This window comes from Urocitellus parryii, chromosome 9 (assembly GCF_045843805.1).
Source record: "Urocitellus parryii isolate mUroPar1 chromosome 9, mUroPar1.hap1, whole genome shotgun sequence".
Classification (NCBI taxonomy): domain Eukaryota; kingdom Metazoa; phylum Chordata; class Mammalia; order Rodentia; family Sciuridae; genus Urocitellus; species Urocitellus parryii.
Window position 1 is genome coordinate 58,222,700 of NC_135539.1, and position 24,126 is coordinate 58,246,825.

Genomic DNA, 24,126 nt, shown 5'->3' on the forward strand with positions numbered 1-24,126 from the left:
TTACTGAAATAATCCTTGAAGACAAACCCCTATTTTGATGTGGAATGCATAGAACATGAATTATCTATCAGCACTTTATGAATTTCAATTTGAATTAGGTAATCAAGAAGAGTTTATGATTCCCATCACAAACCACTTTTTTTGTTTTTTTTTTTTCCTTAAAATATTCTATCTTTGGAAAGCTCTAAAATGTGGCTGGAAAATATTTATGCTCTAAAAACATGAGTCTTATGACAGAAAAATGTTGAGGCTCATCTATTGATTAATTGGAACTGTGAGCATAAATGGGAATTACTGGGTTAAAATAAATTATTCTAGAAAGGTATCTGCTGTACACTGTGTTTGTCAACAGAGACAAAATTACTGCAGGGTTTCAGTGAAAACTGGGGCTGCAAAGTTGATAAGCTTTACGTTGACTGCAGCTTTTTAAACTATCTTGCCTCTATAATGTTGTCTCTTGCCTGGAAAGGGAAAGTTTGTTTTATTTTTCCTTCAAATTCTTATGAAAGTGTTTAAGCTCGACCTTCGTCTTTATGAGAGAACTGCTTACACATGATCCACTCTCCAGAGAATGGACTCTTGCCAGGAAGCAGACTCTCACATGGGAAAAGGAAGAAAACCTTACCTGGGTAATCATTCTTGTCTATGTCTGAATCTCCTCTTAAAGAAAAGCCAAATCCGGAAGGGATGGTCTGGGAGGCCCACGCTCCTTGCAGAATCTGGGACGCTCTGGTGTTCAAGCCATTCTCATTCCCATTGTAAATGAGCACTTGGCCTCTTTGATCCTTGCCTGCAAAGGGCACACCAATGGCGATGTCTACAAATAGAGACATAGAAACATACTTTGAAATAAAGAAGAATGTTTTTTTTTTAAAAAAAGAGCAATATTTTGAAATCCAAAGGGTTTATTACATTTTTCAGGAGGATTCAGTAGTATTGCAGCAACAGAAAAATTATCTGTTGCCTTTTATCCATCTGACAAGTATTTACTGACAAGTATTTATTTATTACATGTTGGGTGCAGTGGGTACAACAGTGAGTGGGACACTCAGTCTCTGCCTGTGTTCAGAAAAAAAAAATGTATGCTCTGGTGCAGGTAACAGACAATTTGAATGGAGACATAATCAAAAAATATCAAAAGTGATGAATGCTGTGTAGAGAATCTTAATGTTGATATAATTGGAAGTGGTGGGAGTGTTGTTTTAGATTAGGTGACCAGAGATGGCATTGCCGTGTCTGGCAGAGAAACTGAAGCCTAGGGACAAGGAGTAACCAACCACATGAACCTTAGAGGGAAGAGCACTCCAAGTGAAGTCACCTGCCCAAGGATGAGCTATGGGGGAGCATGGTAGGGAAGGGGGAAACCAGGTCAGATCACAGATCACAGGGCAGGTGGACCAGATGAAGCACCTTTGTGAGTACTTAAGAGTTGTTTCTTTTGAAAAGTAAAGAAAAGTAAAGAAAAGAAAGAAAGAGAGAGAGAGAGAGAGAGAGAGAGAGAGAGAGAGAGAAAGCCAGCCCCTTGTGTTTAAAGATGAAACTGTTAAATGGTTACCCAGTCCTATGAGCTAGGCAAGACCCATTTAATAGTCGAGGACATTGGGAAACCTAGAGAGTACCTGACTCCCACTCACGTATAGTTTACCTGCCTCATTGTTTTGCAGGTTTTTCCTGAGCCATAAGTATAAATACATAGTTGTACTTGAAAAAGAATACCCCAAACATAGTAACATAAGAGGCCATGGCAGTGGACCATGGTGGTGTCCCTTGTTTGTAACGTTCCTTCATTTCTCTTTGTTCCTAGGTCAAAGAGGATACGGAATGAACTAGGACTCGGTTTCAATTACATTCATGAGGATTGTAAGTCTGCTTTTATTCAGCAGGTCAAGATAAATGATCTCAGAATTCAGATCTCTTAGAAGGGACATGGTAGTGGGGTAGGGTGAAGGCACTCTTCCTTCTCTTCCTCTGAGTCAGTGACTTGATTTCTGTCCCCTCCGTTAAGCTCAGGAAGAGTGGCATTATTTTACCTAGTCAGGACTCCTGATACCAAGGCTCAGAGGCTAAGACCCTTTTGATGGGGTTAAAAATGCTTCTTTTAGCTCCTAAAAGTATCATAAAGGGTTTAAGAGAAAAAAATATGAATACAACCACTCATAGATGATTGTACATTATTATTTCACTTAATAGGAAATAACGTACTGTGAGCAGCAGTAAGTCACTTAAAAGGGAACTTTTCTTTTGTCAATTCGTGCAATCATAAGCTTTTAGTATGTTTTCTGGTACTTTAAAAATTACTAGGGCTGGGATTGTAGCTCAGTGGTAGAGCATTTGGAAGCTACTAGGTTCAATTTATCGGCACCACAAAAAATAAATAAATAAATGTATTATGTTCATCTACAACTAAAAATATATATTTTTAAAAAATTACTAAACACACATGGCCCAGAAATACTCTTTTCATTTATGGTACTGGGGATTGAATCCAGGGGTGCTCTATCATTGACCTATACTACCAGCCCTTTTAATTTAATTTTTTCTTTTTTGAGGATAGGGTCTCACTAAGTTGTTGACACTGGCTTTGAACTTGTGATCCTCCTGCCTCAGCCTCCCAAGTAGTGGAGTCAGAGGTGTGCACCACTGTACTCTACTAAAATTGTATTTTCAAAGAAAGCATGAGTTCAATAACACTTGTCAAAAGTACAAATGAATTCTGACCTGATGTGAATACTTCCAAGATTATTTTGTATAGCAAGTTTCTGTTATATTCTCAGCTTTGATCTAGAAATTCATTCTACCTTGGTTCTTAATTGAAAATGTCTATAAAATTTTGTGTGAACTTGCATATTTTTCTGAGAAGAGGGTACTTCTCTTTAGGTTGACTTTCCAACCTAAAGAACTCCAACCCTATACTTAGGAATTTAGCACTACTTTACTGCAAACATTGAAAATGCCTTTAAAATTATGGAGTTTCTGGACCAATCACTATTTCAGCAAAAACTATATGTAATCCATATAGGTTAGTCAGAAGACAATATACTTGCTAATATATCAATATGTATCTATTTGTCTTGACTCTTTTACATATAGAAGATTCTCAAGTCACTAATGAAAGTTATTGTGGGACTTCCTAAATTGAACATGAGAAAATTTCCATGTAACATCTACATTAGTCAAAACATAAAAATTTAAAGTTGTCTTGAGATTTTAATAATTTATTAAAAACCAACAATAATAACTATACCGCCTACACCACATGTATACTTTAAAATGCCCATTGTTTCCTTCATGCAGCAGTAACATGAAATTATGACATAAATAACTTCCATGCATTCATTTGAATTACCATTGTATCCATCCTGGTTCAGGTCCCCTAAGTGTGCAATAGCACTTCCAAATCTTCCAAAAATCTCAGTGCCTGTGAGGACCTGTGGGTCTTGGAAGAGGAGGGCACTCACTTGCAAATACAGGTAGACTTGCCCTACTTCTCTAGGGTTACTCTCAAATTCACGTTCCATAAAGAGGGGTGCCCCAATCAATATGTCATCCATCCTGTAGGGAACAAAGAGAGCAGTCAGCAACCTGGAAGGCAGAAGATTGCTTTTTGGTATACTCACAATAGGCTAAATTTGTACATTTTCGTTGATATTTTTCCTTTTCCGAGGGTCAATTTACACCCATTGTATTTCTTTCACTGCTTTGTTATATCTTTGAAATAGAATGCTGTTAGAAAATAAGAATTGTTAAATTATCACCTGGAACCTTTTCACTACGTGGAAAATGACTACTTTAAGAAAACCACAGATTTTCCATAAGCTGTAGTTACATGAGGAAAACATATCAAAAACACCTAAGGAGTTATTTTTCTAGAAGGAGATTAGAGTTTGTCTACAATTTATACAGCTATAGACCAAATTATGCATATTTTGTGCAGTAAATAAGGTCTAAAATAAATGTATCTTTCCTTTTCCTTTTGCTACTTCTAAATAAATAAAAGAGTCCAGAGAAGTGAATAGTGCTGGCTAGAAAACCAGAAGAACTTTCCGTCTCAGATGAAAATTTATAGTTATTCTTTTTACATGTCAATTATAGCAGGAAACAAATTGATGACTTTAAAGGTTTTAAAAATTCAAGAAACCGCACCTAACAGATGATTTCGAGATGAAGACATAACCATCAGGAGAATAAAAAACAGCAGTGCTTAAAGGTGTTTCTTTCACAGAGAAGTATAGAACAGAAAACTTTAATTTTTTTTTGCCATGAGCCTTCCTAGTTAGTTAATTTTTATTTTACAAATAAAAAAAATTAAAAATGAAATTCTTTAAAAAAAATTAAAAAGCCACACCATTCTGTGTATATGATCTTGTGTTTCACTGGTGGTGTATTTATATATGAAAACAGGCAACCACAAGAATGAGATCCTAATTAGAATAAGTTATACCTCGTGTATGTATAATATGTCAAAATACACTCTACTGCCACATGTATCTAAAAAGAACAAATTAAAAAATTTTTAAATGTCACACCAAATATAATACACAATTTGACCTCTACTAATGACTAAAGTTTGCCTGAAGGCAGCCCTATCCTGGAAAATGCAATGACGTAAAAGGTCGCTTAACACAAATAAATACAAACCTGCATTTAATGTTTAAGTATATGTAGGTTAGGTAATGCTGGAGTTTGACAAGTAACATAATTGCTAAAATATTATTATAATTTAATTTGGTATCATTAATATATTACTACTAGTATCATATCATTAACACAGCAAGTACATTAATGCCATATATAGCATATTACTAAAAGTATAACTTATTGCTATATATTAATATAAATGCATATTCATATTAGCATAGAATGTAAATCATATATATGCTGTATATTTTAAAACTCATTAATAGTTAAGGTCAAGGATGAACTGAGGGCGGTTACTGATAGCCAGAACCTGCTTGCAGATCTGAGTCGTCTGAAAGACACCAACACTGCTATGTCCCTTCTCTCTGAATTTTCACCTCGCCTATGGTGTTGGTCTCCTGTCTGCTTCTGATTCTAAGTCACAGGCATCCTGTGTTCCTGCTAGTTCCTGCTAGATACTCTGAAGATCCTATGATAAGTTATTGAAAGAATACAATGATGACTAGTAGATGAACTAATTAGGTCCCTGATTAATTTACAACTGAGGTTAAATTGTTACCCATATAGTTATACAAGTAAACAAGGCAGGCTAGGAAAAGTAGTATAAGGGATCGAAGTTAATGTTGGAATCACAGACAGGGCAGAGGCTGTGTACTTGGAGGGAATTAAGGAAGGCTCCCAGGAGGAGATGGCATGTGCCCTAGGTAAGATTCTGATAGGCGGGCCTGGAGGTGAGCTTTCCACAGGGTAGTGTTGTCCTAAATGAGGTCAAAGCACCCTGGGGGGGGGGCGTGTCATGGCTCCATGCTAGGAGGATTCCAACTCATATGATTGGAAAAGTAAAATATACAAAGAATTCTTGGAACTCAATAATGTGAGCTAAGAATAATATATCCCCAAAACACATTAGCTATCGTATTATGATACACAACACTACATTATACTATTTGCTATTTTTATAATTTATAGTATATATCTATAATATACAATAAGAACAAGAAAAAAAAACAAAGAAAAATTGGACAAAGGATCTGAATAGATACCTCATCAAAGAAGATACAGATGGCAAACAAGTATATGAAAATATGCTCAGTATCATATATCATCAGGAATTGCAAATTAAAACAATAAGATACCACTACAAATCTCCTTGGATGGCTAGAGTCCAAACTGCTGACACCACCAAATGTTGGCAAGGATGTGGAGCAATAAGAACTCTCATTCATTGCTGGTGGGTGGGAATGCAAAGTGAGATGCTCCTTTGGAAGGGAGTCTAGTGGTTTCTTACAGAGCTAAATATAGCCTTACCATGTGATCTCACATTTGTGTTCCCTGATAGTTGCCCAAATGAGTTTAAAAAGTATGTCCACACACGGGCTGGGGTTGTGGCTTGGGCTGGGTTTGTGGCTCAGAGGTAGAGCGCTCGCCTACCATGTGTGAGGCACCTGATTCAATCCTCAGCATCACATAAAAATAAAATAAAGATATTGTGTCTACGTATAACTAAAAAATAAATATTAAAAAAATCTTTAAGAAAAAGTATGTACACATAGAAACCTGCACACATATGCTTATATCAAAATTGCCAAAACCCGGAAGCAACCATGATATTCTTCAGTAGGTGAATGAATAAACAAACTGGTACATCATACAATGGAATAGGGTTAATTAAAAAAAATGGGCTATCAAACCATGAAAAGATAAAGAGGAACCGAAAATATATATTACTAAGTGAAAGAGGCCAATGTGAAAAGGCTACATACTCTATGATTCCAAAGAGCTAACATTCAGGGAAAGGGAAAACTATGGGCCAGTAAGAGCCATGGTTGCCAGGGATGGGGGAGTGGATGGAGATGACAAGAAGAGCACAAGATTTTGAGGACAGTGAACAATTCTGTCTGTACTGTAGTGGTGGCTGTGCATTGGTATGCATTTGGCAACACCCATATAACACAGAGTGAATCTTTATGTAACTTTTGCTTTATGCTCCTTTGTTGATATGTCAATGTAAATTTATCAATGGTAACGAATGGACCACATCCATGCAAGATGTTAATAATGGGGAACTGAAGCGGGAGAAGAGGGACTATAGGGAAGCTCTCTGTCCTTCTTACTCAGTTTTTCCTGTAAACTTGTAAACCCAGAACTTTAGTTTGCTCACATTGCTTGTTGTCCTGCTAGATGAGAGGAGAGCAGGGATCTGTGCTCCTCCAGTGCCTGGCCTTTCCTTAGGGGGAGCCTCAGTTGCCTGTTTCTGTCATTGTCACTGTCCACATGAAGAGGCATTTATTACACACCTAGGTGTGGATGTGGATGCCTCCTTCCTCAGAGTAAGATCCAATGTCGCTGGTTCCCTATTGCAGAGATTTAGCAAGGCCATGTTTTAATTCAGTATAGAAGGAACAAACCATACAATTAGTCTCCGGGAGTTAAAATATGACACAGGTCTGATACAATTGGCTCAATACCTTCTTCACTGTGAACATCAGATTCTAGAACTGGAAATTATTAGACCTATCATTGTGAAGGCCTGGCACATCCATGGAATCCTTGGATTTTAGAAGTAATATGAAAGCACTGATTTATTTTCTTAGAAATATGTTTCCCCAGATACTTAACTGTCTTAAAATGTTCTTAGCCTCCAAAAAGACAAAGAGGCATTTGTTCTTAATTTGTGATTATGCTCTCATAGAGTTGATCACAATAACTGTCTTGGATTTAATTGGTACAGTGTGCCTCAGAGTGTTTTGGACTTAGTATTGTATTAGCAATACCACTTAATCATGGTACATATTATTGTTTAGGCTGGCATTTTAAAACCTTGATTTGCAACTCATTAGTGGGTTATGAAATCAGCATAATGGGTCTCTGCCAGCATTTAAAAAATGAAATTGCATACAATAATAGAAGACAGAGTAAATGCCATGCATAATAAAGATAATATTGTCTTGTGAAACTTTTATTTCCATTGTGTGTGTGTGCGCGCAGGTATGTGTACTGGTTTGTAATATCAAATGTATTATAAACCACAGGCAAAAAATGGTTGGAAAACCACCGCAGTAGACTATTTTGCCATTAAGCTATTTCAAAAATTGCCACATCCTCTTGTTAAATATATCCAATTCAAGTGTAAAGTTTTAAAATATTTATTAGTAAAGATAACTTTTGTTGAACTTCTGATAAGTAGTTGAGTATAGTAGGCTGGGTACCATTCTAAAAGGATATATACATACGCATACACACACACACACACACACACACACACAGAAATAGAGAGAGAGAGGAGATTTTTAAAATATATTTTAATCTAAAAGAAACAGTAATGCAAAAATAATATTAATGATGTGGTTCTGATAAGTACCATTTCCTCTGGGTCATGTTGGTTGTTTGGACAAGATTTAAGTCATTTGGTAAAGGCATTTCATAAAAGTAGGATGTGTACTTAAACTTCATTTTATCCGAAATGTCAAACTCAGTGTGGCCTTCATACAGTTTTTATTTTTGTCTCACTTTTATGTCTAAGTTCACTCTGATAATCTCATACCATGTGAGACTCGACTCATCTTTCACATGTCATTTGATACAGAACATTACCAACACTTTAATCAAAAGCAAAGCACAAATATTATGATAAAGTATGAGCAGACCCACCAATGAGAATATTCAATAAGAAGAATCTGAATTCAAGTTTTCAGCAGTCAATTGGTGTTAATGGTTTGAGTTAATATATAAACTTTGCTTTTTCTCTTTCTTTTTTTTTCCAGTAGTACTTTTTGTATGCTAAGTTCATGACTAAGTTCAGAATGTAGTTATTCATTAAAAGAATGCAGATCAGTAAACTGTACAATAGAGTTGATATCTAATCAATCTAATTGATTTATGACAGGCAAGAACAAATATAAGAATTATGCAAAATTACATTGTAGAAATTAGTTTAACTTACTGCCTTTTTATGTTTTAACTTTCTAGATGTTTTACCTAATTCGATCATAATGACATGTCCTGTACAAATGATCATACTTGTACTAAATCGAACATAAAGCCATAGCCACCCAAAGTGTCTTGCTTTCAAACAGATTTCTCTAAACTGCTCTCAGTTAACTAACTACTACGAATCTATGTAAATGTATCTGCTTTTGGCTTCACAGAGGCTGGAAACAATATGCATATGGAAATAAATGTCCAATGAATTAAATTGTAATTCTGTGAATATCTGAAATCGTATAAATACTGTAAGATTAAAAAGCCTCAAGGAAAAAACCAAACCAAACCAAAATAATACAGATTGCTTCCTTGGGTACAGGATAAAAAATACCATCCCTACTTGTTGTTAAGGAGTTTGTCTAGAAATTTCTAGCAAAGTTTACATTGAAAGAGTTGTAGTTCTGGCTGTCGTTAGATAACTAAACTGAAGTTATTTTGCCAGTTTGTTTACACTGTACTTTCAAAACCATCACAAGCTTGACAGTATCATCTCCCAGCCAGCAGGCACACAATTGTTTGGTCTAAATTTTTTTAGTCTACTCAGAATACTGGAAGGTTTTTTTTTTTTTTTTTTTTTTTTTGTAGTAAAAAATATTGGGGAAAATCTCCACCCATTTACTTGTCACTTAATGACACTTTCTTTTTCCTGATATTGAGATGTTGGAGCATTTGTAGGCACCTTGTTTTTGTTGCATAGTTGATAAGGAATAATGCTGCCGGAAGATGTTCACTAGGTAGCCTCGTGTACAATTATACTTGATTTTCTCAATTGGAGAATGGAAAGTCTGGTCCATCCCATAAACTGTGTGTGTTTGAAGGAGTCCTTTCTCTGAACTCTGAACAATGACCTGGCCCAGTTATTTTCTTAAGTCTGTATATACTATCGATACCATTATTGTCATCTCAGACTTCATTTTAGCTACATATTTTTATCTGGGATCTTTCTTTGACCAATTGCAATTGCTTCCAAAATAAATTTATTTCTAATAGGACCTTGAATTTAAATATGATATATCTGAGTAATTACAAACAGCAAGTTATTACCCCCTTTGGTCACTTTACCTTTGAGAATGGCAACATTAAGTTATTAGCACCTTTGGTTACCTCACCTTTTTGAGAATGGCAGCATTAAGTTAATGGACCTATTTTTTCATGCATTCTGAAGAATTTGGAATATGCTACCTAATAAAAAAGAGAAGTCATGTGCACAGCAGTTTTTATAGGGACATCAAGAAAGAACAAATTTATCACTTGAAAATTCCTGTGTTGTTATTATCATGTTGTTTCGATCAGCAGGAAGCCAACAAAGTCCTTTTCTCATGAGTTTTTGTCCTTAGCATGGCAAAAATATTTACTATAAACATTGTCACAAAACTTGGCTATAGTCTAAATTGAGGATGTTTCCAGGAAAGAAAGAGGGCCCTCCAGGGCATATTGTGAAACCTGGGAAAATTTGCAGGGATTCAAAACAGGAGCGGCCTCGGAAAAGCACACATGGAATGAATCTGTGCCCTATAAAATGCCACAGAGCATTCACAGGGAAAAGCCCCTGTAGTCATGGGACCTTCTGTTGAGAGAAGCATATCTAGACACATCTGAAAGGCCACCGCTGATGTTTTGTATTCACCGTAGAGTGGTTTCAATAAACCCAAAGAACAGGCTGTGTTTGGACTTCAAGTTCTTCTCAACAATTGTCTTCCTAAGTTATTGACAGCCTTCCATGACAGTTACAGTCTGTCCAGGTTGGAATTCTTGACTGGTGCTTCGAGTCTTTCTTTTTCTTCACACTCAAGACAAATAGAGATTAAGGGGATTTGATTTTAAGTTAAAACTGCTTCCAGGAGAAAACTGGTACTGAACTAGACTTTCAAAATATATCCAGAGTGTAACCATTTCTGTTTCCCTCCAAGCCTGCAGCTTGGGTCCAAGATCTTGTCCCATGTACCTTGGCACATGGCACTTGACCAGGTGGACAGAACCCACCTGTGAAAAGCAGAGTCTGGGGACTCAATTAAAGCAAATTCAGGCCACTCCCTGCCTTGGAATCCTCCATGGATCACAGGTTGCACTGTCCCTGTTGGAGACAGACTCATCCTAGTTCATAGAAGAGTCTGGGTGGCACTATGTAAATCTGTCGTGAATGCAGTGGCCTCTGCACCTTTATGATCAGACTCCCCCCTTGCTACCTCTCTGAGCCTCTTTGCTGATCCTCAGATATGCCAGGAGCTCCCACCTCCAGAAATTTGTTTGTTTTACTATTTGTCTGGGAACACTCCTCCCTTTACATCATCAATGGCTTCCTTTTTAAGTCTCCTTTAGGTCCTGTCTCCACTGTAATCATCACTGAGGTTTTTTCCATGTACTTCATTTAAAACTGTAGCCACGTCAATGTTTGTAGCAGCACAATTCACCATAGCCAAGATGTGGAACCAACCTAGGTGTCTCTTCAACAGAATGGATAAAGGAAATGTGGTGCATATACACAACGGAAGATTACTTAGCTATAAAAAAGAATAAAATTATGGCATTTGCCAATGAATGGATGGCAATGGAAAACATCATGTTAAGTAAAACAACCTAGTCCCCAGAAGTCAAAGGTGAAGGGTTTCTCTGATATGTGGAAGTTAATCCAAAATAAGCAAAGGGGACAGATAGAAAGACAGACAAGAGGGGAAAAAAGAGAGAGGGAATTGCATCAAACTAGAGGAAGGATCAGTAAAATAGAGCAGGTGGTTGACGAGGAGGAGGGAGAGACAGGATAAGGGAAGAACAGTGGAATGAATCTGACCAAATTCCATAAGAACATTCATGAACATACCACAGTGAATCTCAACACCAAATATATCCACAGGACACTAATTGTAAAAATACCTATAAATAAATTGCAGAGAGATCAGTCGAGAAGAGGTGTGGGAGAAAGGAGGGAGAGGAAGGAGGAAGTGCTGGGGACTCAATTAAAGCAAATTACATTCCACACTTTTGTGGTTTTATCAAGATGAATTCTAATGTTATATACAACTACAAAGAATCAATTTTTTTAAAAAAATGATTGCATAAGAAAAATAACTGCATCCATGGGGCTGGGGATGTGGCTTAGTGGTAGAGAACTTGCCTAGCATCCCCAGCACCACGAAAGAATCAAAATAAAAAAGATAAAAGACAAAAAATGTCCCCTAGTACTCCTTTCTGTTTTCTTTTAAAATTTAATTCATAAACTTTATCTTATAGAGTCGAATAAAACTAAGCAGAAAGTACAGAGTTCTCACATTACTCACTCTCCTGTAATAGCCTTTCCCACCCTCATCCCCCACCAGAGTGGTGTCTTTGTTACCATCAATGACCTGACCCTCGTGCACCATTATCAACCACAGTCCATAGTTCACATGGAGTTCACTCTTGCTGTAGTGCGTACTATGGGATTTAACAAGTGCATAATGACATGACAGTATCTTTTATGATAGTTTCAGTACCCTTAAAATCCTGTGCCCCACCTATGCATCCCTTCCTGCCTCCCCCCAAACCCCTTGCAAACACTGATCTTTTATTGTTTCCATAGGTTTTCTCTTTTTCCAGAATGTCATACAATTAGAATGATACAGCATGTAGCCTCTATACATTGACTTATTTCACTTAGGAATATGCATTTAGGGTTCTTCCATGTCATTTTCTGACTTGATAGCTCATTTCTTTCTAGAGCTGAATAAAATCTCATTGTCTGGATGTATCACAGCTTATTTATCCACCCACCTACTGAAGTATATCTTGGGTGCTTTCAGTCCTTGTGTTTTGGGCTTTTTCTACAGAGTTCTTATCACCATCTATTATTCTCTGTATTTGAATGATTTTTTCCCATGTGGCTCCCACTTTTCCAACTCTAGCATAATTACATGAAGTTGTTACATTCTGCACCCAGAACCAGGGCATAAAAGATTCTCCAGAAATAAATGTTCAATGAAAGGATAATAATGGGATATTTTCCAAAAGGTATACAAGTTACTGAACTTATCTCTAATCATATCCCACAACAAAATATAGAAAATACATTTCTAGCTGTACAAAGGTTACAGGAAAATGTCAAAGAAACTATTTAAAGAACTTGTTCCAGATCATGGAATGTGATAGGAGTTTTCAGATATTTCCTTTCTGCCAAACTGTGAGCTCTCTGAAAACAGAGAGCCAGTCTAATTTATTCACCTTTGTGCAGTATTCTGGGCATGGAGAACAATGTGTGGCACAACAAGCAATAGTATTTATTGGGTGGATACTCAGTACATCTCATCTTAAAGATCTTCTTATTTAATGATTTATGAATTTATAGTGAATAAAGGGGTGTTTAATAGTTTTGAAGTAATGATGTTACTACAACCACAGTGCAATAGTGCTGTTTGGTCAAAGCTTGACTGTAATTACTATCCTAATCAGAAAAATGACATTATTATTATTTCATCTTCCCCATGGATATTGCTAATAGTTGGCTAAAGCAATGTCAGCAGGAAAAAATTCATTTTTGTGCAAATGTATTATGACTGCATCACATTCTAGGGGGAAAATTCTTAGGAGTGAAGAGACAGATGAACAAATTCCTCAATGGATGTGGATTTTGAGTGGCCAAGGATTATTCACTTCATAAAATTAAAAATAAAACCAAATAAAATAGTCCTCTTTTAGAAGTGGCAGATGTGGAAAATCTCAGTAAAGACATAAAATAGGATGACAGAATTCTTTATTAGATACATCCTCTTGTCCTGAATCAGAAAAAACAGTTCAAACAAAGGAGCCTCTATGTTTTTGAGGAAGTACAAAAGGATATACTTTAGGAAGGAAAAATATCCCATCTTTATGAATGACCATGGTATATAGAGACTGAGGGGGGGTTCTTATAAACTTACCCATCATTGTTAACATCCGATACGACAACACTATAACCAAAATAAGATGCCATCTGCAAATAAAAAAAATCAAAAGTGACATATTTTGTGTTCAAAAAAGTCATTTTTATAGTCACCTCTTAATTACTCCTGAATGATACATCTTATCTTGATACATTTTTGCACTTAAATCCTTGGATGTGGACTGACTGCCGGAGTCATTTAGTCTCACTCTGACCCGATGAATAATATTCCCCATAATAACCCTGACATCTGCTTGGACATCCTCCTCTGGTTAGGCTTAACAATCAGCCCATTCAATCTGTGAAGACAACAATTAGAATGTTCTGTGCTTCATGCAACCTTTCATAACTTCTAGTCTTTAATCCCACCTAGTTCTGTAATCTTGAATCCCACAGAACAAATCCAATTCCGCCTCCACATGAAGTCTCATGTTCAAATGTTTTCAGATGGATCACCATGTAGCACCTCTTTCTTAGAGTTGCCACATGTATAAACAACAAAAAAAAGGATGATTCTTATGAGTATAGTAACAGAAGAGTTAAGTGGGATTGCCAATCTTTACTTTGGCCCCTGTACATTATTAAAGCATAAGGGCAGTTTTAATTTGGGGGAAACCTACATCTCAGTATCAATTTTATGTTAAGCTCATATTCAATGAAAGCTCCTGAATCTTTTCTACAAGTGTAAGTAGGGTACCATAATCTCCCCATGTTTTGCCTCTGATATTTTGTTGTTCGATCTAGGTTTTCAGGAGTTATATAGTCTTTTCAGATATGGCTGATCATTCCAGCTTGTCAATGTTGTTTCCATGGTCTGCCATCTGAAGTTTCAATTGATTTAGCCTCCTGCCATCTGCTAAGCTAATCAACTTCTAGAGAGTATGTCCATGGAAGGCAGAGAATGATCAGTTTAGTTCTCTCTTCTACTTAAGCAATGTTTGGACCAAAGCAGGCACCAGGTACCAAAATCTCTTTGCTGAGGGAAAGAACATGAAAGTTACCAAGTGTCACATGATCTCAGTTCTCATTTTCTTTTCTTTATTCTAAACATAAACAGTGCAAATCTTAAACCTTGTGTGATGTGTGCGGCCTTTGCTCAGAGAAATTTCATCATGTATGCATTAAGTTCTGAGGTTTAAGATGATCAAACTAGGTGGTATTGAAGATGAGAAGTTATAGAAGGACTAAATTTAGCAATATTAAAATGCTTCTAATGATAAACATGAAAAAAGAGATCTAGCTAAAGTAGACTTTCTGCATTTTCTCTTTGGGTTTCTTTTCTTTATTAACATGTATTAATGGGATTCTGTGTGATATCACCATACATGCAATCAGCACACATTGGTCAAATCCCCTTAGTTGTAGTTGTTCAAACTTTACAGAACCATCCAACTTCACTGCCATCCCACCCTCATTCCTCCATAACTTCCAAAAGAGTATCATGAGAGATGTGAACTGCTTTGTGGAAAACTGCAGAGTAACAGGTGGACTGACCCCCCACATTTTGGCAACAAGATGTCAAAAGCATTTTCAGCTCATTTAATCAATTTTCTTGACATGCCTCTCAGACATCAGTACCCAATTCGGTGCTTGAAGAAATGTGGCAAATTTCACCAGTCACAATACCCAGGAACATGCAGGGTGGGAGATAAACTGTGGTCTCGACCATATTTGGTCAAGAGGGTGTTAGCATCCTGTGTTCAGGAATTGACCCACTCACAGTAGAACCTCAGGAAATGACAGTGGGAAAGGAGCAATGGTCGTCTCTGGGAGGAAAGGGCTCTCAAGATCCCATTTATACTGAGGCTCAGGAGAGAGTTCCAGTTACAGGAAACAAGAGCAGCAGAAGTCCAGGCCCATCAGCAGTGACCAATAGGATGAGACCTCAGAGTTGCCACTGTCTTCTGAAAGGGAAGGAGGTACTGAGAGCTCACCACCAGGTACACTAAACAGCACTGGCAATATACTAAGACCACAGCAGGTAAGGGGGTTTTTCTTTTAAGGAGGGTAATCTGCCTCACTGTGCAAGCCTTGCTCAGTGGCTAGCATGGAGAATCTGAGAGTCCTACATCCCAGGACATGTTCTAGCTTGCTCTTCTAGGATTCTTCCTTTCTTAGAGCCCTGACAATATCTTCGGAAAACAGAGGAAATCCTACTTGCTTTTCTTAATATTGCAATCTGTTGTCCTGAATTACTAGGTTCTTAGAGAGGTGTTTAACTCATTTGCTCCAACACACACACAAGAACACACATGCACACATACACACCCTCACACTGTCTGTGGGAGCTTTTCTCCTTGATGTTATTGAGGACCTGTAGCTACCTGGCATCCCAGAGGCTCTTCATCATTTGCAACTAATTCCCAACATGCAGTGCCAGCTCTACCTGTGCTGCCACCTATTACTAGTAATTACTTACTCACTTCATTAAGACCCCGGCCCATTCTAGCATAGCCTCAGTCAACTCATTTTCAATTGCAGCATAAAGTGGCTAAGAGATCATCTTAAGTGGAACATGGAATTCTCTCTTTGCCACCTCAAGGAAGAGATATTCTAAAGGGCTTTATCTTTATGTCACCTTGAAAGACAGGAGCTTAATACAGGCTGTTCATGTCAGCTTCAAAGCATGCACTTAATTTAAATGTGAATTTACTAAAAAATAAGTTGAAACTAGGGGGTTACTGAGAAATCTCATGGGTTAAGTCCCTGCCCCTCTTTATCTTTGACTTCTACTTCTGTTTCCCTTGTATAAACATTCTAGAGACTTTTCTGTGATTCTCAGACATGTAAGATGTTTGAATGTCTTAGAATTAGCTGCTATTAGCTATGCATTAGATGTTGCCCCCCAGAGGATCCCCTGACCACCCTAAGAGATCCTTTACCACCCCATAATTATATAGCTATTTATTTTCTTTATATCATCGATCACTATCTGAAATTATCATGAACATTTTATTTGATTGCAAATTAACTCTTCCATCCTGCTGTACTCCACACAGAGCTGCAGGAGAGCTGGGTTCATCTTTCTGCTCCACAGTTGTATCCCAAATCAGTTTCTCACACATATCAGATGCTCATTAAATATTTTTTGAGTGAATGAATAAATGATGTAAGTATTAAAGTATATTGGCATTGAGTGATACTATGATTTCATATTAAAATATCTTTACCTGTTCACCAGTGAAATTCTGAATGAAGGTCATATCTGTAGAATTAATGATTGACACCTAAAATCAGAGAAATTAGATAGACACATCATTTGCCATAAAGCTAAAGAAATTATTTTTTAAAAAATTGCAACTTAAATCATTTAATTTTTTGTGAAGAATAATAAGCTTTTTTAAAAAAATTTATTTTTTTAGTTGTAGCTGGATACAATACCTTTATTCCATTCATTTATTTTTATGTGGTGCTGAGGATTGAACCCAGGGCCCCGCGCATGCTAGGCGAGCGCTCTACCGCTGAGCCACAATCTCAGCCCCACTAATAAGCTTTAATAAGTAATAAGAATTAGTGATATGCAAAACAAAACTGAAAGTCCTGGAGAATGACCTAAAGGAAAAATCCAAATAAACTTTTGTTTGTAGTTAACTCTAGAATATTTTCAGACAAAAAAAAATTCATGCTTACTTATTGGAGGTGGGGAAATAATAGTTCAATTCAAAACCACTGAGAACAAGTAAACTGATGGTCAGATAACTTACTAATCAGGCTTTTGTCTAAATATATTTCTGTTTTTATGCTATTCTAAGAATTCAGAACTTTGGTTCTTAACCAAAAGAATAGATTTTAAAGTACTATCAATATAGCAAAAATAGTTCTTTTAATTCTGTCTACCCAAAACCAAATCAACAAACATTATACCTTCTAGATTTTTAAAAAATAGACTTTGTAATATATGTTTTTATTTTTATAAAACTTCAATATATTCTTTTCCTAATTTCATGATGACTAGTTGTGATGGACTTGCCTAGTATCCATCCCATATTCCTGTCTACCTGGAACATCAGAATGTGACCTTATTGAGAAGATGAAGTTAGTTAAGGATCTCAAGATGAGATTATCTTAGGTAGGCCCTAAATCCAATGATGTTGCCACAAGGCCAGGAAAACCAGAGTCATTGAGAGTTGGAAGGGTCAAGGAGAATCCTCCTTTAGCTCTGTTGGAGGGACCAGAACCCTGCCCACACCTTAATTAGACTTTAGGCCTTCAGAACTGTGAGAGAACATATTCATGTTGATAAAAGTCACTCTGTGGTTTATGGCAATTCTATGTAGCAATCTTAGCAAAATAATGTCCTAGTGAAATCACTGTTGATTTATTATTTCTACCGTATGAGACACATTAAAGTGCTGATTGTAGCAATGCAAGCCTTTACAACATTCCTCAATTGTGCACACAGACAGGGTCAGCTTCCTGGGTGTGTGGCCTATGTAGTCACACAAGGCCCTGGGCTCCACCAGATCCAACCTTAGTTTAACGCTTTGTTGTTGCTGTTCTGAAATTTTTAACAATTTAAAAATCTTTGATAATTATGGTTCTTTGCAAAAAAAATTGCCCCACATTTTCATTTTATACTATGTCCCACAAATCATAAAGCTTCTCCTGCATGTGGATCTGATCAAAGTTATCCTCATTTGTTTTCCTTCCTATTTTAGTAAGCAAACAGCATGAATCAATAGGAGGCACTCATTACTGAAGAAAAATTTTGAAGCCTTAAATATACATTGCGGGAAAACATTTCTCTTCATAAACAAGAAATATCTTAGAAGGCATTGTCAAGTACTCACATATCCAAAATTCTGTGCTCCTCTTGGAACTCCAGCAACTAATTCTGGAGATAAAATAGAAATTTAGAAGGGAAATTCCATGTATACTTAAAGCTGTATAGTAAGTAACTGGTAATGAAAGTATTTTCAAAATGGGGTAGAGGGTTAAAAGTTCAAAGTCAGAATTTTGCATTACATTTTCATTAACCTTTGTTTCTTTACAGACAACAGAAAACATAAGAGCAAGTTTTTCTTTGAGATTGTCGAGTTTTCAAACCATTCTGCATGCACTTCTGTTTCTAGAATATCAGCCTGACTTTTCAAATCTGCAAGTGATTTCTAGGTTGAAACTTTTATTCTGATTTGCCAGTAATCACTATGGGAACTTTTTTTTTTTCTTTTTCTGGTATAGTAGTACAGTTCCCATGATACTAACATGCTAAAACTAAATGCAAAGTTTGATTACCTAAGGGAAAAAAACACATATCATAAGTTAGATGCTAATTTAATTTTACTGCCTCTTGGCAGCAGTGTTTGGGCAACATGGCAGCTAAGTATATCCCAGGGAGGAAGCACTGATGGTACAGCAGACAAGTCTGAGGAGGCGGGCAGTATAGTCCAGTGCACAGTGGCCTGGCTATAGGTTCAGAAAACAGTGGTTGCAGTCATGGGTCCTCCTATACCTGAGATGAGTGACTGAACTTAGTTTTCCACAATTACCTACAATCTATGGGAGTTAGATTATAATAATAATAATAATGATTATTATTTCTAGCTCTTGTTTATATAAATCTAAAGCATCTTTTATATTAGGGTTTAAAATTTAGTATAATTTAAAGAGGCAATGGAATAGATTCCTATTCTATCCAAATTGCTACCCATCCTCCAAAACTGCTCCTAAAGGTACAGCACATAATCATTGTAGCATTAAGTATATCTGCTGTTCTGTGCTTCAGCAGAGTTGAGCGTGTATAGTATTAGTATTAATCACAAGGGAAGATTCACTTAGGTCAGACGTTAGATATTTCATAAGTAAATTCATTCATCCAGTTGACAAAGATGTACATGTGATTGTAGGGAAATAGTAGGAATAAAACAGACAGAATGCCTTGGTCTCTTGGAGCTTATATTCTAGTTGGAGAAGGTAGTCACCTAAAAATTAGAATCAATTAAATGGCATAGCAGAATAAAATAAATGAAGTAGAGAAAAGCAAAGGGATGAACTGGTAGATGGGGTGTTGGAGTTAGGATGGGGAAAGGATTGCAATTTATTAGTGTAGTCAGGGGAGACTCGTGTGTAGAAAAGGAAGAAGTAAGTATTGTAGATATCTGGCAGAAGTATGTCCTAGTTAGAAGGAACATCAAGTGCAAAGGCCCACAGGTAGGAGTGTGTTTGGATTTATTCAAAGAATAGCAAGGAGGCCATAGTGACTTGAATAGAACCAGTGAGGGGTAATGGAGCAGGAGATGAGACCAGATTTGGGCCAATGACCAGAGCCTTTTAGGTCATTGTAAAGACTTGGGTTATAGTTGGGAACTCATTGGGAGAAAAGAAGGTACATGATCTAACTTATGTTTTGGAAATTGAAGTTTGATTTCTGGATTTAGGACAGACTGTAGGAGGGCAAGGGTGAAGCAGGGAGACCAGGCAGAATGCTCTTGCAGTAATACAAGTGTGAGATAATAAACTTGGATCAGAGTAGAAAATATGCAGGAAGAAAGACATGAAAGAAGTGGTCTGATTTCTGGTTCTATTTTGAAGGTTTAGTTAGCAGGATTTGATTGTGGATTGGATCTGGAGAGAGAAAGAGCACTTGGCTGATTTCCAAGGTATTTGACTTGAGCAACTTAGAGGACAGCACTGCCATTAGGTTGCAGCTGGGAGGGTGAAAATGGAGGGCAGCACCTCTTTCTGTGGGAAGGGCAGGCCTTCCGTACCACCACATCAAATTTGGGATGGCTACTCTATTACAGCTGTGGAGTAGGAAGCTGGATCCATGCACCTGGAAATCAGTCTAAGCTGGAGAAATAAAAACTACAAGATCGCCAAGAGAGAACTCAGATTTTGTAGAAACTGTCCATGGATTTAGTCCTGGGTCGCTCAGTGAGGTGAGGGAACTGAAAGAGCTGCCAGGGACCTAGAGGGAAGCCAGGTAGAGAGATGAGGAGGGAGGAATCCAAGCTGTCCAGTGCTCCTGAGGTTCAGGGAAGATGAGACACATGGAGACCCCTGGTTTGCCTGACAAGATCAGAAGCAGCACAGATCAGCAGGCTGAGGCTTAAAACAAGGGAACGGAGGAACTGTCACACAGAGAATACCGAAAGAGAAAAGTGACAATCCTTTCAAAGCAGAGAAATACAGGCGTTAGTTATAGCCGCAGGTGGAAGTGGGACAAGTAGATGTTTTTTTTGTTGTTGTTGTTTTTAATGGGAGAAATAAGAATACGATTGAATGGTAGTAAGAATGACACAGGAGAAAGGGAAATGGTTCTATGAAAGATAGAAAAGCAAGAATTGCATCTCTGAGGACAAGAGCAAAAGGGACCAAAGCAGAGGGGTTAGCTTGAGAGAGCATGTGAGTAGTCCACCTATAGCAACAGGAGAACAAGATAAGGTTCTGGCCAAGGAAGCTTCTAGCACTAGTAGGATACTGTCCACTTTTTAGTCATCTTTTTGGAGGGTATAAATTAAATCCTCCTGACACTGAGAACCAACTACAATCTAATATAATGGAATTGACTTCAGGGTCAGACCTGTCAACTAAGACAGATTCAGGGGGATTGTGTCATTTGAGATGCAGGGCAACCATTACTTCTCGTATCTCACAGACATTTAGAATCTTGTTCCCCCCCAAATCAATCATTATACCCAGTAACTTTGGAAACGGCAACCTCCCAAGACCACACCATTAAGGGGCTATTAAATGAAATGTTGATTAAAGATGTTTATGATCATTCATAAATGATTAGGAAATTTAATTACTTAGGGCCAAAGGCAAATTAGAACTGTCAATCAACGACACAGATTTTTGCTTGGAAGAGAAAATAGGAGACTTTTCTTAGATCTATTCCAGTAACTCATGGTGAAACCTTCAGAAGTTTCTTAATATCAGCAAATATGTTCAGAAAAAATTTAGGTCTTTGACCTGAAAATTTTTGTCTAGTGAGAAGCAGAAAAGAGACTTTTCATTGAATGTTCTTCTCTTGAACAAGCAATATACCATATGATTTATCATATTTACCTCACTTAACCTCTAAAGAGGAGGGATTAATATCCCATTTTGATATATAGGGAAATCGAGGCTTAGAAAGATTCAGTCACTGTGGAGGCCATAGTTATTGAGTAGAAGTCAAGAATTGTCAAGTCAATGTTCCTTCTCCATATTCAATTACTTTCCTGATAAGGGTCACGTTCAGATCATTTTCTTGGGTCTTAGCTCACCACATCTAATTCCAAAATGAGATCACAGGCTCTTTATCTTTTTTGAGTCATGAATACATTTGAAATGGAAAGAAACTTATGCATCCTCTCAACAGAAAAATTCAAATACATAGAAACCTTGAGATTTTTAGAAATATATATTTACATATATATTTATATAAATTATATATATATATATATATATATATATATATATAAATCAAATTTCTAAGAGCTCAAAACTAGTAAAGCCTATCTGTGGACCACCCAACAGTCCAGAGATTCCATATTAAGAATCCTTCATGTAGAGGACATCAAATCCTTTTTCATGACATTCTAAGTCCCTGGTGTCTAATTAAGTAAAGAGTGAACATGGACAGCCTTGGATTCATAACAACCTAGTGAACTGACTGTGGTATGGTTTCAGAGAAGTTTTTATTTCAGATATCCTCAAAATTTGGATACATTTTCTAGATATTCCTGAGATCCAATGGAAAAATCATTATTTATTTTCTACCATCTTTCCTGGGAAAGTGTTGATGTGCAGCATCACTAATTTCCTTGGGTCAGAGTATTATTTTAGAGAGCTTTTTAAACAAGTGCTCAAATGCCATGGAGAAAGAAAAAAAGGAAATCATGTTGGGCAAAGTGGTGCATGCCTGCAATTCCAGTGACTTGGGAGGCTGAGGCAGGAGGATTGTGAGTTTGAGGCCAGCCTCAACAACTAGCAACTTAGTAAGACCCTGTCTCAAAATAAAAAATAAAAGGACTGGAATGTAGCTCAGTGGTAAAGTGCCCCTGGGTTCAATCCCCAGTAAAAAAAAAAAAAAAAAAAAGTGCATGGATTTTGCCTTTAAGGAGACACATGAAACAGCTTTTGTGGTTAACCTTCTTCCCTTTCTTTTTGTTTTGTTTTTCAAATCACAAGTATAATTGGATTATACTTATTACTCTGCTTAAACCTTGTGTGGCTTCTCCCCTGTTTTTTGCATAAGTTCTAGAATCTTTTCCATGACCTACAAGACCCTACATGATCTGGGCCAGTCCCTTTTCTCTAAACCAACCTTATTTCATTATTCGTATCAAAGTCCAGCCAGTTAAAACGAATTCCCTGAAAACTACATATTTTTTTACACACTTTAGAATATAAAAATTGGCTTTTATCATGGTACTTAGCACAATTTCTAATTCGGTATTCTGGGTTCATTAGTATCTATCAGACTCTGAGATTAAGGACCATTTGTTCACCTCTGCATGCTCCACACTTTACACACACACACACACACACACACACACACACACACACATTTGACTAATGAATGGCCAATCCCATAGGAGAGAGAAAAGGAAGATGACATAAGGGTTTACAGAAGGAGGCTAAGTAAGGATTTCTGGAGAAGATGACTTTTAAAATTGACCTAAAAAGATAAATAAATAAAAGCACTTGGCCACTGGAAGATGGCGATGGATACAGACTTAGAGGACTGAAAACAGACACAACAGCCAAAGGAAAGGAAAGGAAAGGATAGAAGGCAGGTGATTGCATGTCACACACGAGAACAGGCATTAGATTGTGCTGTTATTTTGGGACTGCACATGTTCAAAGGAAAAGAGAGAAGTAATGTTGGCATGAGGCATAGGAGTCAGGTGGGGAGTGTAGTTTCAGACATCCACAATATGAGATCTTAGAAGTTAAATTAAAAAGAGGGATCTTAATTTCTCTTTTAAGAGAAATTGGGTCTGTTGCCAATGGCATGGCTATTGTCTAATTATTTAACCATCTGTACGTTTTTCATTCGCAACATAGGATGACTGCCCTAATTTTTATTTCTTAAGGTTTATATCAATTCCTATGAAATTTGTTGTGACGGAAAATGCTGCACCAAATATGTACACATTTTTTGCAAAATATTATCATATGTATTTGGAATTCCATTTATATATATTGTGTATAACAAGAAAACATATTTACAAAAGGACTTTTAATGTCATTTTACCTATTCTCTATGCTTTTAAGATGACTTAAGTTCAATGATGTCTCTCACCTTGCTGAGAGTCTCCAGTGAATTCCCCAGCAGCAACTGAGTATCCTGTTTTAAAAGAAAAGAAACAAACTGTAATCAGATTAAATGAGATATATCTAGTATAGTACTCCTTTATTTAGAAATCTTTATCAACATTATGAAATAAAAGCTCGTGGTTCAATAAAGAGGAAAAGCAATCTCACTACTATGAATACTTTCATAGTAAATCCTAGATACACAATAGTTGTTACTACCAACATTATGTAGAAACTGGCAAAAAAAAAAAATCAGATTCCCAATCAGGTCAATTTTCAAAACATGAACACTTCATCATCAATCTGTATATGGAAATGGCAGCTGTTACATTTTAAGAGCTTTGCTACTTTTGATCATTAACAAG

General features: G+C 36.9%; 1 protein-coding gene across 1 annotated transcript in view; it reads right to left on the reverse strand.

Moving 5' to 3' along the window:
• Itga8 (integrin subunit alpha 8) overlaps positions 1–24,126 on the reverse strand; it is a 169,632-nt gene that overhangs the window by 101,634 nt on the left and 43,872 nt on the right. The window contains exons 8-13 of the mRNA XM_026408128.2: positions 23,748–23,792; positions 18,304–18,347; positions 16,684–16,740; positions 13,512–13,564; positions 3,347–3,552; positions 626–817 (exon numbers count right to left, since the gene is read on the reverse strand). Coding sequence (XP_026263913.2) covers positions 626–817; positions 3,347–3,552; positions 13,512–13,564; positions 16,684–16,740; positions 18,304–18,347; positions 23,748–23,792 — 597 coding nt within the window. The remainder of the gene's footprint in view (positions 1–625; positions 818–3,346; positions 3,553–13,511; positions 13,565–16,683; positions 16,741–18,303; positions 18,348–23,747; positions 23,793–24,126) is intronic.